General features: G+C 54.6%; 2 protein-coding genes across 2 annotated transcripts in view; both read right to left on the bottom strand.

The window, feature by feature from the left end:
- LOC103823857 (cytochrome c oxidase assembly protein COX14 homolog) overlaps positions 1 to 17716 on the bottom strand; it is an 85536-nt gene that overhangs the window by 59027 nt on the left and 8793 nt on the right. The gene's annotated exons all lie outside the window — the stretch shown is intronic.
- On the bottom strand, positions 741 to 3265 carry LOC103823886 (interferon-induced protein with tetratricopeptide repeats 1-like). The gene is made up of 2 exons (XM_009099058.4): positions 3099 to 3265; positions 741 to 2315 (listed from the first exon to the last, which is right to left on the bottom strand). Exons 1-2 carry the CDS (start codon positions 3116 to 3118, stop codon positions 1010 to 1012), a joined length of 1326 nt encoding a protein of 441 aa, XP_009097306.3. The 5' UTR covers positions 3119 to 3265; the 3' UTR covers positions 741 to 1009.

Genomic DNA, 17716 nt, shown 5'->3' with positions numbered 1-17716 from the left:
TTTCACCAGGCATGTGTGGCCTCACTGGAGGCTGAGGGGCTGCTCTCTGCCCCGAGGACTGATCCCAGCCAACTTTGCTGCTGGGGGCAGGATTCTGCCCTGGGCTGTGGTTCCTGCCTCCAGGGGACAGAGGAGGATGGCAGGTTTGGCCCCCACTGTCGTGCTGGGAGGTGAAATAGCCCAGGGTAGGTGTGCTGGCCTGGGATGTTTCTCTCTCCCCTTGTGAGGTCTGGGGGTGAAGTGTTTGCACAGTGGGGCTGACCCAGTGCTGGGGCCCCTGAGCAAGGGGGTGTTTCTGGCCCTGGGCTCTCAGACACACCAGGTGTGCCAGAGAGGGGCACTAAGGTGTGTTTTCCTTGCCCTGATTCTGGTTCTGGGCACGCTTGGTCCTTTCCTGGAGCGTCTTCTCCCAGACTAGGTCCTTGTCTGTTCCTCACTGGAGCAGAAACACGACCACTGCTGGTGGGACCTGCTGAGGGACATCTGCTCTGTGGGGACAGCGAGCTTTGGGGACGTCTGAGGAAGCCACCCCCACTCAGGCACTGCTGGGCACAAAGGTGACCCTGGCAGTGCTTGGGCAGGTGACTGGGATGGGGGGTGCCCACCTGTGCCTGCAGGTAAGGGCACAGATTCCAAGTGGGAAGGGCCTGGGGATGGAGAGAGAACAGTGAGGACAGGGTGGATCTTTGGCATTCCATGCTCTGGATGCTTCAGGCTGCAAGAAGACACCAACAAGAAGAAACCATGCAGAGAAATATTTATAAATCAAAGATTTTTAAAAGCCTCAGTTTAGCTCCAGAAACAGGGATGAAAATATTACTCCTGGTGGGAACCAGTACAAAAAAGCTCCTGGTTTATGTCCAGGCAGGGGCAGGCATGTGTGTGCTTCTGAGGGTTAATGCAGATAAAATCACCCCTGTGGGCTCCTTAATCAGCAGCATTTAATGCATTTGGACAGGCCAGTCATGCCAAATTCTCTGTGGGCTGGGGCGATCCTGATCCTCTAAACCTAGGGCCACAGGTTCCCTGGGCAGTGCCGGTCGGCCTCTTGGAGGAAGTGCAGGATGGCGTTGGCAGCCTTGGTGTCACCCCTCCCCTTGCAGACCTGAGCCATCTTCAGCAGCCTGCGCCCACAGTCCCTCCTGTGGTCTGTCTGCACGGGAATCTTGTAGCATTCCATGAACTTGGCTTTTGCCTTCTCCTGGGATCCTCCTCGGTAGAGGAAGTACTTTCCCCACGAGAGACTCAGGGCTTGCTGGCATCTGAGGCTCAGGGTGTCGATTTTCTTCTGCAGCTCCATGTAGATCTCTTTTTCCTTTGCTGGGTCTTGTACACCAATGAACTCTGCCAGCTGCAGCTTGGCAAGTGTAAGGTCAAGGTCTGGATGTGTCTGAACAATTTGCTGGAGGTCCTTGATGGCTTTACACCGGATCTTATTCTTGTCTTCCTCCTTTGCTTTGAGCCACTGTTGCTTGTAGCAGTTGGCAAAGGCCTGGTAGAGAAGGTGGTAACCTGGGTTCTGCTGCAGGGCTTGCTGGATGATCCCAAAGGCTTGCTCTGTCGACTGTGGCATCCAGAACAAAGCTGATAGTTTGAGGACCTCGGGGTCAGAGCTTTTCTCTACACATTCTTTAACTAAGCCAATTGACTTTTGCTCATCTACTTTTTCAAGTAGCCTGGCCAAATATATTTTGGCTCTGTAGTTATCTGGCTGCTCGTTGACGATTCTTTCCAACTGGATTCTGGCTTCTCTTTCAGTATCAGGTTGCCAGGAGAAGCTCCAGGAGGAATGGAGAGCCATTGCAAGCCCAGCGCGGAAGGAGCTGTTCTCTGGTTCCAGCATCAAGGCCGTGTGGAAGCACTCCCTCGCCCGCTCCCCGTTTCGGGCTCTGAGAGCCAGCAGGGACCAGCCCTTGAGGGCCTGGGTGTGCGCGATCAGCCGCGCGTCCCAGGGAGTTGGGCACAGCCCCCAGAGTTGGCTCAGGCAGGTTTCAGCCTCCTGGTAGGAGCCCTGGAGGTAGTGAACCCAAGCATAATTCCCGTAGATGATCAAAGAGCCAGCAGCAGATGCTGGCTGCTCCTCTTCCTTGTGTTCCTCAGCAGCTCTGAGGCTCTGCAGAGCTTCCTCACTCTGCTTGTTCAGCTGGTGCAGGTAGGCCTGGAGCCCCAGGAGGGCCACCTTGTTCTTGGGGGCCGTGTGCTTGATATCAACATCCAGCTTCTGCAGGAGATGCTGAGGGCTGCAAGATTCAACACTCAACATCCAGGTGAAGTGGCACTGAAGGGCATCCAGCTTCTCCTTCAGCTGCTCCTTGCTACAAAGAGGAAATGGTGAGTTATTGCAGGGTGCATGCTGGGATGCCCACACAGAGCAGGAGAAGAGGAAGGGAGGTGGAGGAGGAGAAGATTCTCCAGTTGCTCAATGCATCCCTTGCACTCAGGCTACTAAAGAACCTGCAAATCCTTGTTCCAATCAGCCCATTTTCCCGGGAGCTCTCTGTTGGAGAACAGCAAGCTAGGAATGGAGTCAACAGGGCTCCCTCACCCAAGGCAAAAGCCCTGGGATGGGCTGCAAAAAGGGAGAGTAGAGCCAGCCCCACCCACACAGGGAAAGCTTCTTCTCCTTCTATGGGGTTGTGTCTTCAGCTGAAGGGTGAAGAACTGGCTCAGAGAAGAGCCCAGCAAGGTAAGGAAATGTTAGACTGGAGTGTCTCTTCCATGAGGAAAGGCTGAGAGAGCTGAGACTGTTCAGCCTAGAGAACAGAAGGCTCAGAAGGATCTTAGAGCTGTAGAAATACCTGAAGGGAGGGTGCAAAGTAGTGCCAGGCTTTTTTAGTGGTGCCCAGTGCCAGGGCAAAAAGGGCACAAACGAGCCCAGGAAGCTCCATCTGGACATCAGGAAAATTAACTGTGAGAAGAAGAGAGGCCTTGCACATTTTTCCTGGACAGGTTGTGCAGTCTCCACCCTCAGAGAGACTCCAAAGCTGTCTGGATGCAGCACCTTGGACAAGGTGACTTTCAGGGGCCCTTTCCAGCCCTAGCCATGGTGAGGTTCTGTCCCACTCACCCTGGGACAAGAAGGGATGCTGTGCACTCACCTCAGTTTTCCTGCGGCCATCGTGTCACTGTGAGGGACGAGGGCTTGGCTCTTCCACCCAGCAGCAGATCCTGGGCAGGACGTCTGTAGCCTGGAGACTCAGCCTTAAGTAGGAAAGCTCTCTCCTGGGTGGAGTCAGATGAAACCACTGGCCAAGGATGAAACGAAACAGGAAGAGCTTAAACCAAAAATGAAAGTATTCTCTTCCTATCTGGAAGTTATTGCCTGTAGCAGACGCAGGGCCTGCTACGGCTCCGTGGAGGGTGTTTAGAGATAGGTATTTGCTGAGTCATGGGAATTGTACCAGGAGTTCTCACTCTGGTCCTGCTTGTCTCTCTGTGACCCCATAGGCTAGTTTCCCTAACCCTTACAATTGGTCAGTTTTCAATCCCCCCATACCCTATAAAAGAGGCTCTCTGGGCCCATTTTCCTCAGAAGAGCAGCTTCAAGACCCTTCGTGAGACCCTCAGAATAAACCATCGTGGAACGCTCTTGGCCGCCTTCTCCTCTCTCATTTCGTCTGCCTTCCAGGAGCCACAGCCAGCCGCAGCCCCTACAGCAAGCTGAGAGCTGAAATCACTAAAGAGCTGACTTTCACTAAGAGCTGAAATCACTAAAGAGCTGACTTTCACTAAGAGCTGAAATCACTAAAGAGCTGACTTTCACTGAGAGCTGAAATCACAAAGAGCTGACTTTCACTGAGAGCTGAAATCACTGAGCTTGCTCGGGGTCTCGGCTGTGCTGTCTGGCCTAGGGCACCCTGGCCCCCAGAGGGCTGAGGTGTTGGGCCTCGGGGCGCTCACCCTGCAGAACCAGCTATCCGGCTGAGAAGCCAGCCCCTGTGGCTCCATTCATTTTACAATCTCCTTCCCTTCATAAAGCAGTCCTGAGGTCTGAAAAGACAAGCAAGGGAACCCTGTGGTCAGAGCAGCAGGGCCTGGGCTCCCCCCTGGAGCCCTTCTGCCTGCAGAAAAGGACTTTGGTACAGCTTTTAGCAAGTACCTGGGGTAAGGTTATGGAGGATCCATCAGAATGGAAAGATGACATCACCATCATCAGTGATGAGCCAAAGGCTCCTTGTGACTCTGCAGGACTTTGTCCCCAGAGCTTGTTTGGATCTGCCCTGGCACTTTTGCTGGAGTTTCTCATCTGCCTGTCACAGAAACTGCCCAGGAAAAAGGGGATGGAAATTGCAGTGGCACGGCTTTGTGTGAGGCACAGGAGTGCACCTGGGGAAAACCCCAAAAAATCCTTCCCCAAGGAGGAGAAGTGCTGAGAGAGCACAGGATGCTGAGCTGGAGATGGCCCCAGGGCTATCAGCAGCTCACCAGGAAGCCACTGCCAACCACTGAGGTTTTGGCAAGTGACAGAAACCAGTGGAAGTGACAGAAAAAATACAGGTAAAATGCAGGGCACGTGGCACGTCTGGGTGTAATGGGGCATTGTAGCCCTGGGAAGAAAGGTTCCAGTAGAGAGAATAGCAGAAAATACATTTTAAAATAAGTAGCCTCAAGTAAACTCTAAACAGAGAAGGAAGAAACCACCAGCCTTAGAATCACATTCCTCCCAGCCAAGAAGAAAAAACCCATGGCTGTTTCCCCCTCAGGATGCTGATGAGTCACAGCGGCAGCGCAAGGGAAGGAGGAGAATTTACTGCTGGAGGAGCAGGGTAGATGCTTTTATCCCCTGTTTATTTTTTTCTATTGCTGACAACCTTGAATAGAAAATGAGTAATTTGGCTATTAGTGTTAGCACTGCTGGATGAACAATGAGTGATTGCTCGATCTTGATTAGGCAGAAGCATTAATTAGACAACGGGTAACATCTAATTCTTGAATCTGCACATCAGCATCTTCTTTCAGCATCTTTCTGAGCATTTGGGCTTGACCAAGCTGCTTCTCTCTTGCCTGGGGTGGCCAGGACGGGGCTGTGTGAGCTGGGTGCTGGGCAGAGGTTTTGTCTCCCTGGCCTGGGGCAGCACTGGCAGGATGGAGGAGAAAATGCAGTGCTCCAATCCCTCAGGCCTTGACAACAGTTCTTGGCTACTTCTGCTAATATTAGGGCTGGTTTGAGGATGATTACAGTTCTGTGCAACAGCTATTAATATCATACAAAGCTTGGATAGAAGTCAAAAATAACAGCAAATGAGAAAACTACCAACCAGCAGCCAAATAGGAAGTACAGGCAGGGCTTGGTGTTGTGGAAGATAAATGGTGGGAAGGAAAAGCAAAAGAGCTGCAATGAGATGCAGAGGAAAAAATAATACAAATATTTTTGTTGGTGGTTTGAAAACAGTCCTTGGCTTCAAAACGTTCTGTTACATCAAATAACACTGATCGAATTCTGAACTGGTTGAAAGGAAATCCTGGTTTATTTGTCCAGAAAAGCACCTGTTTGTTATAAAGCTCCTTCAGCTGGTTCTGGGCCACAGGGAAGGGCTCTGAACCACCAGAGCGAGCTGCAACGTGGAGCAGGAAAGAGAAAACCTGGAAAAGCTGTTCTGCAAAGAGTGCCTGCAGCCTTGGGAAGCTTCAAGAAGCTTCCAGAAGCTCCATCTCAGTAGCCAAGACCAGAACTAAAAATACTTTGAGGTGTGGCTGCAGCATTTCCCTGACACAGTCCTGGCTGAACATCTCTTGATTGTCTCTGACTTCCTTGCTGGCATCCAGGTCCAGGTGAGGCTGCTATGAGTAAGAGGACAGGTGACAAAAAGGGGTTTTCTCTTTGCCTCAGTTTCTGCTGCACCTTTTCAGCTCCCAATGGCTGTGCTGCTCCCACGGGGAGTACAACCCCCCCGGGGAAAGAAGGTGGCAAGAGCAGACTTTAAACCTCAGGTACCTTTAACCTTGCACAGAGGTGTTTAATTCGTGGCTCTGTACAAAGCCCTGGCTGAAAACCTGGGGTCTCCACCTGCCTGGAAACTGGAGGAGAGAATCCTTAGCTCTCAAGGTGCTGCAGGCCTGGTGCTCGTGCCCAGAGCAGCCCTGGCTGTCCCTGGGTCCCTGGAGGGTCCAAGCCAGGCTGGACGGGGCTGGAGGACCCTGGTCCGGTGGAACTGGGTGCCTTTAGGTCCCTTCCAAAGCAAACCTTTCTACGACCCAAGTATTTCTGATGCACCAAAACAGGTAACGTTTCTCCCAGAAGAGGGCTTAGGAACTCCAGAAATGCCCGTTTTCCCCTCCTGCCCGCTGACGATCCCTCCCGAGCGCAGCGGCTGCTGCAGGAGCCGGTGCCGGCAGATGGCAGAGGCTCCCCACGGATGGCACTGCTGGTTCGTGCGGCGCCCTTCTCTCCCCAGCCTGGGAAAAAGAGCGATGCTTTTCACCACCTCGAGATTCCTGCCGCGCAGCTGGATTCTTTTTAAACAATATTCCATCCCCTCCCCTTTATTTGGATGAAAATATCCATATTTGGGAAAGTGGTGGTTTCCCTTTGGTGAAAACAGAGCCGGACCTTAGAGAGCTGCCCGGGGAAGGTGTTCATCCTCCCGAGCTGAGCAGGGCCCAAGGGAAGGACTGGACACTGTTTAAAATGAAAAAGGAAATATTTTAAATGCAATATAGGCAGAAACTGTGAGACCCAGATTGTTGCCTCAGCACAATCTTTGCTCTCCTTGTTTCCAAATGCTTTGGGTGGGCTGCCTTGTGCACACCCTGGTTCCTCCTCACTGCAGCAGTGGGGCTTGGATCTGCTGGTTCCTGTGGACAAAGGTGGCCTGGACTTTCCGCCTTGCCCACACTTGAGTGCTGGGTGACCACCAGAGCCTGGATTTGCTGCCCTGGGGTGACACAGGGAGCTCTGGCTGGAGCTGGCAGGGACCAGCTGCACTCCAGACACTCCTGGTTCCCCCAAGCCTGACAGGGGATGCTGGTGATGCTTTTCTCTCCTGGGCAGCCACTCAAGCAGAAATTGGAGCTGTTGTGCATTTCAAAGCCTTTCAAACGCCTTCCAGAAGCACCTTTCTCTCCTGAATTAATCAATCTCCAAAACTGCCTGTTTACAGCTGGGTGAGGTCACTGCAGAGCCTTGATCAGCACGGGAGAAACGATTCCAGGGAGCAGAGCCCCGGATGATAGCGAGGGCTGCAGTTAACTGCCCCCAGCTCCTGGCCAGCCCCAGCCCCAGGGTGTGTCTGAGGGGCTGGGAGGCGCTGAGATACCAACGGCCTGCCCTGGCTGCTCAGGGAGGGCAGCTTATCTCCCAGAGCAAAGCCTTCCCTGCTATCAGCACCCCAGAGACACCCAACTGTCTTCCAACTGCTCTGATGGGGCGATAAACCCGGAGCATTTGCGGCTCAGCCGGGCTGGGAAGCTCCAGGGGCTCATCTGGGGCAGGGAGAGCAGCAGCACCCTGGTGGGGAGCCCTGGGAGAGGCTGGGATGCTGAGAGCTCTTAACTCCCCCTCTCCATCCAGCTTCTGCCCTGTGAGGGGCTGCAGCCTTCACCCCATCTGAGAGCCAGGAAAAGTTCAGGACATTCAAAAGGGAAAGTTCAAAAAAAGGCAGTGAAGATCCAGGAGGAATTTCTTCATGGAAAGGGGAGTTCAGGCATTGGGAGGGGCTGCCCTCCTGGAGGTGTCCAGGGAATGCCTGGACGTGGCACTCAGTGCTCTGGTGGGGTGACAAGGTGGGGATCAGGCACAGCTTGGTCTCAGAGGGCTTTTCCAACCTCAATAATTCTGGGGTTCTGTGTGAGAGGCTGGAAGTTGTTCCTGCAGCTCCCCTTGGAGCAGTCCCTGAAGTCAGACACCCCTCGAGGGTGTCAGTCAGCATTGTGGTTTTGTTTGGGAACGTCCAGGACCTGCTCAGCCATTCCAGAGGAGTGGGAATGGTTCAGCTCAGGGCACAGAGAGAGCAACCACTCTGTTTTACTCTTTCTTAGTTATTTACTCCAGAAATGAACTGATGAGGAGGTGGCCAGGCCCACCAGGAGAGGACACAAGAGAATCCAGGGGATTTTTGGTGGTGTTAACTAATGAAAGCCAGAGCACGAGGGAAAATCAGAATTTCTGATTCCAGCAGCAAAGGCACGTGGCCCTGCTATCATGGCATAAAAGTAATGAAAATCGTGGTGTTCAGATTTGATAAGATTGCAGCAGCAGCAGCTCTCACTGGCAATTAGCAGAGGAGTTTCTGAGTGTGGAAGGAATCCCTGGATCTCAGTCGTTCCCCAGACAAGGAGCTGATGGAGGGTAATGCCAAGAAGGCTGAAATGTCAGAACTTCAAAGGGTGGTGGATCAGAGAGAAATCTCAGAGTGGTAAGGAAGAAACAAGGTGGAGATGCCCCGGAATTCAGAGTGCACTTTCAGGTGATTTGGGGAAGATTAAATTCACTCAGCAGGTGCCAGAAAGCCAAGAAGGGATCCTTAACCCAGAGAGGGTGGAAAATAGTCAAGGAAGAATGCCAAGGGTATCTCTTAAAGCAGAGGCTGAGATCAGAGAGAATGATGTGCTGTTGGGATTGGGAAAGGAGCAGAACAAGCACTTAAACGCGTTGTTTGTCAGCACCACAGAGAATGAGAAACTGCAACGGTAATTGGGCAAGATCCAACCATCCCAAGCAAAGATAATTGAGCTAATTTACATCTGCAACCATGTTCTGAGCACTGTGCTCCCAGAAGAGGCTGTAAATACATAAAGTTTTATGGCTTTTGATACTGTTCCACATGGCCCACGAGAGAGAAACACTCGGATAAAATCACCCAGAGCGAAGCCAGGACTGCGACAAGCCCTGCACAGGGGACAGCCCCCCTGCCTGGGGCTTCCTTGCACAGCAGAAGGGAAGAAGTGAAGTGTGGTTTTGAGAGCTTAAAGAATTGGATCAGGAGTGGTGCAACAGTCCTGGATTGGGCAGGAGAATGTTTACTTCTCACCTCTCTTGGTGGAGGCTTCTGTAGATAGCGTAGAAAGGGAGGTAATTTTAATTGCCATGAAATTAATAATTGCTCTCCCAGCCAGAGATGGAGCCTGGGGATTTCTGCAGACAGATCCTGAAAAATCCCTGCTCCCTCAAATGCTGTGTTTCTCTTGGGCTGCTGCTCTCTGAAATGGCAGCGCTCCCCCCTGAGAAGGATTTCACCTTTGCCAAAGTCCCAAACAAGAGATTACATGATGTGATTTCCTGTGCGAGCAGGATTGGCTTTAACGACCCACTGAACCTCTCGGCCTTGAAGGTTGAGGTTTGTTTTCTTGAGCTTTAGCTTGGCACCAACCCAGCAAAGCCTTTGTCTCCCAACTTTTATCTAAACACACGCACAAAGAACGGGGAGAATAAAAACACGCGGTGTCTTCCAGAAAGAGAAAACAAACTCTGTCTCTCTCTCTCCCTAATTCTGAGTCTTCCTCCATCAGCTTTCAGGAAATAAAGGGACAGAGGTGAGCTCTTTTCTCTAAACTATAATTTCCCCCCAGTGAGACCGCAGCTCCCGCTCACTCCTCTGTCAAGCAGAGCTGGAGGTGGTTATTTCTCACCCAGGCACGTCTAACAGCCTCATCCATTTTTTTCTCCTGGCTTTTTCTCCTCTTTTTCAGCTCAGAGCACCTGAAGCTCTGAGAAGGCTGTCAGAGCCTTCCTGAGTAGTTTATTTTTAGCAGCACGAGCACGCTCGAGGCCCTGGGGAATGCTGTGAGTGGTGTAGAAACACTTGGAAATACCAAACTCCCCCTTTTCCACACAAGTGAGCTCTTAAACCTGCCCAGACTTTCTAATGGCTTCATCCAGTCCGTGCGGTCGTATTTCATTCCAGGGGGTTTTATTTGATGTTTCAGCCCTGAGATGCTTCTCCCTGTGTAAATGTTTATCAGGTCCCTGGCCTCCCTCTCTCTGAAGCTCCGAAATCCTGAACCTCTTCCCTGAGAGCCCAGGACCAGTCCCATGGCCCGGGGCTGGCCCTGACCCCGTGCAAGGAGAGCCCCTGATTGTTTTCCCAGCCAGCCTTCCTGGGGAGCAGCTCCTGAGCCCCTCGCTCTGAGGCTCTGCCGTGCGGGCACTTCATCATTTCAGCGTTCCATCCGGAGTGGAACTCGGCAGCCAAGCAGAATTTCCTCTGAGCTGCAGATAAGCAGATCCTGGTGATAGGGAGGCCCTGCTCAAGCTGCCCCTGGGGTTCCAGCTTTGAGAAAAGCCCCGAGGGCTGAAGGGGAAGGAAGTGTTTAATGCTGTGGACATAGGAGATGAAGAGAAAAACAAGACCCAGGGATGCACCAGCCTTAAACACATTCCCTGAGCTGCCCAGGGTGGGCAGCCCAAAGCAGCCGCGGAGCTGCAGCCAGGCAAAGGCTTCCTAAGCCCCTGTTTGGTGAGAATTCCTCAGGAGCTGGCGACAAAGAGCCAGCTCATTGTGCAGGAAGCCTCAATCAGCCGTGGAGAAAGAGGATCACATATTGAAAAATCAAGTTGTCTTTGTGAACGACATGAATGATCAGGTTACAGAAAGCAAATCCCTGAAAAAAAACCAATTCCAGGCTCTTCACTGAAGGCTCAGAGCGCAGCTGAGTGCTGAGACATGAAACGTGTCAGGGCATGCACAGCATCGCTTCTTAGAAATCACAGCTCCTCTCAGCATCAGCAGAATTTAAACATGCAACAATTTCCACCTCCAGAGAGCAGAGGGAAATGGCACCCAGTGTTATCGGAAAGATGGAGCAGGATAACAAAGTTGTGGTCAAACCCAGCCCAAGATACTTTTAGTCAGACTGGCCCTTGAAAGAAAATCTTAGAAAAATCAATAACAAATCAAGGCCAGCCAAAATCGATAGCAAATCAAGGCCAAACAGATCAAGGACTTCTGGAGCAGCACTCCCTGACTTCAGGCAGATCCATCAGTGCCCCAGCAACACAGAGAAACACGGGCAAAAATTACACCATGGCTGTAAATGCACAGACTGGAGGGAAACAATGTGATCCGGGGGTGCCAGAGCATGGGAGAGAGACTGAGTGTGGAAAACCCTCCTTCTGGGGCCACCTGCCAGAGCACCTGATGACTGGGCAGAGTAGCCAGGAACAGACGTGGTCAGAGAGAGACAGAGCAGGACAGGAGCTGCAGCCCAGGGACCTCGGAGCCCAGGTCCTGCTGTGTCCTGGTGGGGTGGGAACTCCTGAGGAGGGTCCCTGGTGGTGGGCATGCCACCCCAGCAGAGGGGACAGAGGGACACCCCCGGCCCCATCCCGGGAAAGGTGTCACAGCCCTGCCCACGCCTCCCAGGAGCTGCCTCCAGATGGTGCTCCAGCCAATTTTCTGGGATTTGGAAGGATTTGATTGTCCCACAGATGGCTTTTCTGGGCTCAGCGGTAGGGAAGGAGGGTGGCCCGTGCTGAGCCCTTGCAGGGAGCTTTGGGCTGCCTCTGCCAAGCTCTTCCTCGCTGTGGGCAGCTCCTCATTCCCAGCAGCTCCTCATTCCCAGCAGCTCCTCATTCCCAGCTCATGCACTGGGAGCCCCCGAGGCTGGCCAGGAATGAGTCACGAGCGAGGTCCCCGTAGGAAAGGAGAATTATGGATTCATAACCTTGACTGTTCTGGGTAGGAGAGGTTTATTTGTGCAGTTTGCTTTATAAATAACCCAGAAAGCAGCAGCTTTGTTTTTCATGGTCTCAGACTCGGCGTGTGGAGGAGCCTCATCCCAGCCCTGGCCAGGGAGAGCAGGGTCGGTGTTTGTTTAATGACTCAGAATGCAAAACTCACCAGGAGATAAGGAACGGGGGCAGTGGCTCGGTGGCTGTGGGACAGCACTGAGGACCCCCCTGCTCCTCCAGCCCTGGGGTCTCACCAATTACCCCCCACCCCTTATGGGGATCCCACGGAGCCTCCTCGTGAGCCTGGCTGTGCTGTGTCCTGAGGAGAAAAGGGTTAAAAAGAAACAGGAGCAATTTAGTGGAGAAAGGAAAGATCTGAGGTCAAAGAGCAAAGTGTTCCCAGAGGGATTCAGGGAGGGAACCTGTGGAGTCACCAAAGAGAGGACTCCAGGGAGAAACTGAAATCCTGAGGGGGGAATTAACCCTGTGCAGGCAGGGTTAAGCCTGGCACTTTGAATCTGCCAGCTGGGAGGATGCTGAAGCAATCCTGTCCAGCAGGGAGGAGGGATCAGGGATGCTGTACCAGGAAAGTCGTTGCTGCCAGGCAGGGGAGGCCTGGCTTCCTGGCAGAGTCGGGCAGAGGGGAGCCAGCCCTGGCTGCTGCCCCCACTCCCAGCCCTGGAAACAGGAGAGTCCCCGTGGTCCCCACCCAGGTGCTGTGGGGACAGAACAGCCTCAGTGAAGGGTTTTTATCATGCGGGATTGTTTCCATCTCCCCAGCACACAGTGTTGCTCTCCCTTCCACAGGAACAGCTCCAGCTGCTGTTTTTATGGCAGGACCCGAGTGCAGGAAAGGGGCAAAGACTCTTCTCCACCAAGGGTGATGCTGAGGGGTCTGGCAGGGGTGAGCCAGGGTCTGACAGGAGACTGCAGAGCCTGCTGTGAGCAGCTAAAGAGCCTGGAACCCCTGCCAGCCTGGGGCACAGAGAGCTTTGCAAAGTGAGTGGGAAAAGGCAGGGAGGGAGTAGAAAGGCCGTGCTCAGCACTTGGGGTGTGTTCAGCCTCTCTGCCATTGCAAAGGGCCCTTCCCCAGGTGGCTTTGCCTTCCCTGAGCCTGATTTGCAGAGCACTCAGGATTCCAACAAATCTGTAAATCTGGATCCTTCCCTCGCCCAGCCCACTCTTCCTTCAGCCTTATCTGCCCTTACCTGTCTCCACTAGGTCGCTTTAAAAGTCCCAGACACTTCCTTCCTTTGTTTGTCTTGGCCTGAAAGGGAAATGTCTTGTGTGTCAAAGGTTTAGTGCAAATTCCTGCCCGAGCTCTTTACTACCTCTGGCCTTGGTAAATCAAACTCCTTCTCCCAACTGGGGCTTTGCAGAGTGAATCAGATTCTCTCCTCACATTCTCCCTCTCCTGCCTGCACGTGGGATTGAGATGGAGCAGCAAATCAAGGGGTTAAATCCCTCCAGGCTGCTGCAAATTTGGGATGGAAAAGAAGTTCAGGGTTTCAAATGTGTTTGCCCAGAACGGTCACAGCTCTCCTTTCTCTTTGGGAAAATCCCCTGGAAAAGCAGGACAGGGGGCACAGCCTTGCTGAGCTCTGCCGGGACTCCGAGGAAGGATTTCTCCATGGAAAGGTGGCCAGGCCTTGGCAGGGGCTGCCCATCCCTGGAGGTGGCACTCAGAGCTCTGGGCTGGTGACAGGGTGGGCACTGGGCACAGCCTGGGTGGGCTCTGGGCTGGTGACAGGGTGGGCTCTGGGCACAGGTTGGACTGGATGATCTCTCAGAGCTTTTCCAGCCTCAGGGATTCTGGAGTTCTGTGACCTCAGTGCTCTTTCCCCAGGGCACAGGGAGGGATGCTGACAGTCCCTGGCACCCTGGAAGAGTGGGAACCATGGTGAGGCTGAGACCCTTGCACAGAGGGAATCTGACCTGCCAGTCCCACGGCAGCCCTTGCACAGAGGGAATCTGACCTGCCAGTCCCACGGCAGCCCGTGCACAGAGGGAATCTGACCTGCCAGTCCCACGGCAGCCCGTGCACAGAGGGAATCTGACCTGCCAGTCCCACGGCAGCCCTTGCACAGAGGGAATCTGACCTGCCAGTCCCACGGCAGCCCGTGCACAGAGGGAATCTGACCTGCCAGTCCCACGGCAGCCCCTCGCCGTGCTGGCTGGGAAGTGGAGGAGCTCCAGTCCCTGGAGGAGCGCTGCAGGCTGCAGGTGCAGCACCAGAGCGTGGGGCAGGGGCTGGGCTGGGTCACCACAAGCAGGAGCTGCTTCAGTTGGAGCCCCTTCCTCCACAGGTGAGCACCTTGATGTCGGCTCCCGCGCGGTCGCTCCCACCTGGCTGTGGCAGAGCTGGGCTGGCAGCTGCTGAAACCACAGCTGGGGGAGCCAGCTCCTGAGAGAGCAAAACAAACCTGCCAGGCCCTGCCACCCCAAAGCCCTGGGCAAACAGGAAACTCCTGCAGGGGTGCAAGGGCAAGGCTGCAGCCCCAGGACTGGACCCCAGGCCCTGTGAGTGATTTCCAGGTCCACGCTGGGGTTAACCCGGCCAGCTGATGCACTGGCATCCCTAGCCAAAGCAGGGCATCAGCTGGGCACTGGCATTGCCTCCCCCGAGCTCTGCCTCCAGAGGAAACGTTAAACTGCTGCAGCACCTGTCCCAGCAGTGCCTCAGGTGCTGCTGCTGCCGTTAGAGCCACCAGGAAAAATGGGGAAGAGCCAAGAGATGGGTTCAGCCCTGGTTTCCTCCATGCCAGGGCCACTCTGCCTGCCAGCAGGGCTTCAGAGGAAGTCACGTTCCCTTTCCTCCCCCACAATGCCCCTTCCAGCTCTGAGCTCCTCCAGGAACATGGAACAAACCAGAATCCCAGGATGGTTTGGGTTGGAGGGGCCCTCCCAAGCCCATCTCGGTCCATGTCCTTGCCATGGACAGGGACAGCCCCACCCTTCCTGGTTTGCCCCTCTCTGACAGCTCCAGAAGGAGCCAGGATGGGGAAGAGCAGCCTCTCCTGCTGCTCTGTGCCAGCACCTGGGGCTGGAGGGGGCAGGAACAGGACTCTGGTCTCAGCAAGGCTCCTCCGCATTTCTCCACCTCTGTTTCTCCCCCTGGTCCTGTCCTGCCCTCCCTCAGCACACGAGAATGCTCAGAGTGTTTCACCACCCCTGCTCAAAGCTTTCCCTTGTTGAAATTCCCAGAACCAGCCTGGAGCTCCCTTGGCTCAGCACCTGCCCGTTGGTGACATTTAATCCATCTGTGGTGATTTGGGACTGTCACAGAGGCACAGCAGGACCTTGCTGATGGCAGTGCAAGAGCAAACAGCCCCTGCTGTGGCTGCTCCTGCCGAGCCCAGCCCGAGCTGCTGCTGGCCCTGGCACTGCCAGGCTGTGCAGGAGCCAAGAGCCACCCCGGGACACGGGGGGATGATGGATTACAAGAGTGCCCGGACATTTCTCATACATTTCCTGCAAGGTTTGAAGTCAGTCCTCCCTGTATGACACCTCATCCCTCCTCTTCACAGCTGCTTCTCATTTTCCAACCATAGTCTTCCTGTTTTCTTAGCTTTTTATTTTTATTTTTTTTCAATTCATTTTTGGGAAGGTGGGGGGCTGTGTTTAACAGCTGCACACAATTCCCCCCGGCCATGCCTGCACCCATCACTAAATATAGCCTCAGACAGGCCAAACAAATGAGCAGGGCTGGGGTTAATATTCATAAAATGGAGTTCAGCTGTCTCTGAACTGTGATTTACTGGGACCCAGGCCAGGCAAGATCCTCCTCACGCCCCGGCTGCAGAGTCGTCCGCAGGGAGCAGCCCCTTCAAAAGAGGAGAAATGATTGGAAATGCCTTTCCTGCAGCTGGAACTTGAGATGGGAAATGGCTCGAGCAGATTTGCTGCTGGGCTGGATGCTGGTGGTGCCTCCTCCATCCTGGGAAGCTCAGAGCTGGGAGAAGTCCAGGTGAGTTTAACCTGCCCGTGCTCCCCTCTGGGGCTCCTGGATGAGCAGGGGAACATCCCTGGGCCAGGAATGTGTGCCAGGGCTCTCCTGGTGCATCCCTGGGAAGGTCTCTGGGGTCAGAGGGGTGGGGGGCACGGATGTCTCCTATCCAAACCCTTCTTGGTGTTTGTCACATGGGCAGAGACTGGGGACACTGAGAGCCCCCGGGGGTGGACATCTCTGTTCCCTGCTCAATCCCAGTGCTGGTGCAGCCCCTGCAGAGCCTCAGCCGTGCCCCAATTCCCAGCTCAGGCTCTGCTGCCCCCAGAGCCCCGAGCAGGGGCCAGGGCAGGGCTGTGTCTGGGGGCTGGGCCACCCCAGTTCTGCCCCTGGGGGCATGAACACCCCTGCAGGGGCTGGCAGGAGGCCACGGTGCCACACATGTGGCACTGCCACCTCGGCCGGACTCGCACAGGGTCTGGGTCCCTCCCAGGTCACCTCCCGGCCCCTCGGGGTATTTTTAGCTGCCGTCCCTCGCAGCCATAACTCTCCTCCTCCTGCAGACACAAACCTGCTCCATCCCTGCCTTCTATGGAGAGCTGTGGCTGCAGGCAGCTCCCCTTGCCTGCCTCGGGCATCTGCTGCCCAGGCTGCTGCTCCTGCAGCCCTCAGCCTGCTCTGCTTTGTGTCTAGGGCACGGCTGGCAGCTCCCTTCTCCCGGGCAGGGAGGGGATCTCAGGGCTCGGGGAGCCAAGGCTGGGCTTTGTCAGCACGTGGGATGGCTCTGAGCAGGCTCAGGACCCTGGGACACAGCAGCACAGCTTGGTCCTCGTGCCTGGACCGGGAGGGAGGGGTCCTGGAGGAGATAATGGGCACTGGGGTTTTCAGCAGAGCTCAGACTGTTACCCAAAGGTTTTCCAAAACCCATCTGCCCCTTTGTGCTCCTAAACACCATCTGGGACCTGCTGTGGCCTTGTTGGAGACAGGAATAGCAGCCTGGCCTTCCCACCTGCTCATCACAGAATGGTTTGGGTTGGAAGGGCCCTGAAGGCCCACCCAGCCCCACCTCCCACCTTCCCAGGTGAGCTCTCCTGGTCTCTTCACCTTTGAAACACAAAGATTTTCATCTTTCACCCTCTTTCTTCCTCCTGGGAGACTTTGGTCAGCCACCTGAATCAGCCAGGCTTGCCTCACTTCCTCAGGTCTGGAAATGTCTCTTTGTTGGGCAGGGCAGTGTTTCTTATCTGCTCCTGGCCTTTGAGCAGCTCCTGCCTCTCCTTACACCTAACGTGCAAACCATGCAAAGGTCCAACTAGGCTGAAGTTTGTAGCTCCTGACAGGAGCTGGCTCAGCCCTGGGGAGGAGTGACCCTGGCCTGGGCACTCAGTCCAGCGTGGCTGGTGGCCAAACTCCCTCCTCAGCACATCTTGCCCACGGCCATTGCCTTTCCCCTCAGATCTTTCCCTGGGATCTTTATTTTATATTTTTTCCCCTCCTGTTTTGGAATACCAGGTTCTTTTATCTGAGAACAGTGTCATAGAAATGCCATTAACAATTTTTTTCACCCGTGGGACTTCTGCAGGTCTGGCATTCCTTGGCTTCTAGAGGTGGGAGAGGGATGGCCACGGTCCTCCTTTTCCAGTGCATTGTCCCCATTGGCACGAAGGGACAATCAGTGCTTGGGCTGGAACTGGCCAGGACAGGTTGACTGCGATTCTGCAGCCCAGGAGCAGGGCAGGGAGCCCAGCTCCTCTCCCAGGAGAGTTTCTGTGCTCTCTGCACAAAGCGGGGCAGCCTCGGCGGATGAGGTGGAGTCTGTCCCTCTGCAGGGCTCCCGGGAGGATCCTCCTGGCTGCTGGAGATTTTCCTTCCCTCAGACAGAGGCAAAACCTACAGCCAGCCCCACATGAGGCCTGGGAGGGCTGGGTGAGACAGGAAGAGCATCACCCTCTCCTCCTGGAGCTGAGCCCTGAAGGGCCCTCAGCAAGGTGAGGGCTACACCCTTGGAAAGGTTTTGGGGGTGGGAATTCCAGGTGGAAGGAGCCACCTCCTGGAAGGACTCAGGCTTGCAAGCACTGCAGGGCAGTCCCTTGGTTTCCTCCCTCTCTCCTGCTTTCCTTCTTGCACTCATCATCCTCATGAGCTCTTCCAGGCAGTGCTCC

Source organism: Serinus canaria, chromosome 25 (genome assembly GCF_022539315.1).
Source record: "Serinus canaria isolate serCan28SL12 chromosome 25, serCan2020, whole genome shotgun sequence".
In the NCBI taxonomy this organism is placed as follows: Eukaryota; Metazoa; Chordata; class Aves; order Passeriformes; family Fringillidae; genus Serinus; species Serinus canaria.
Note: the sequence above shows the minus strand (reverse complement) of the source record. Positions and strands in the feature narration are given on the sequence as shown.

Coding starts and splice junctions, on each gene's coding strand:
- LOC103823886 (XM_009099058.4), bottom strand. CDS start 3,118: ATGGCCGCAGGAAAACTGAG. Junction 2,316..3,098: donor ATGGCCGCAGGAAAACTGAG/GTGAGTGCACAG, acceptor TCCTCTTTGTAG/CAAGGAGCAGCTGAAGGAGA.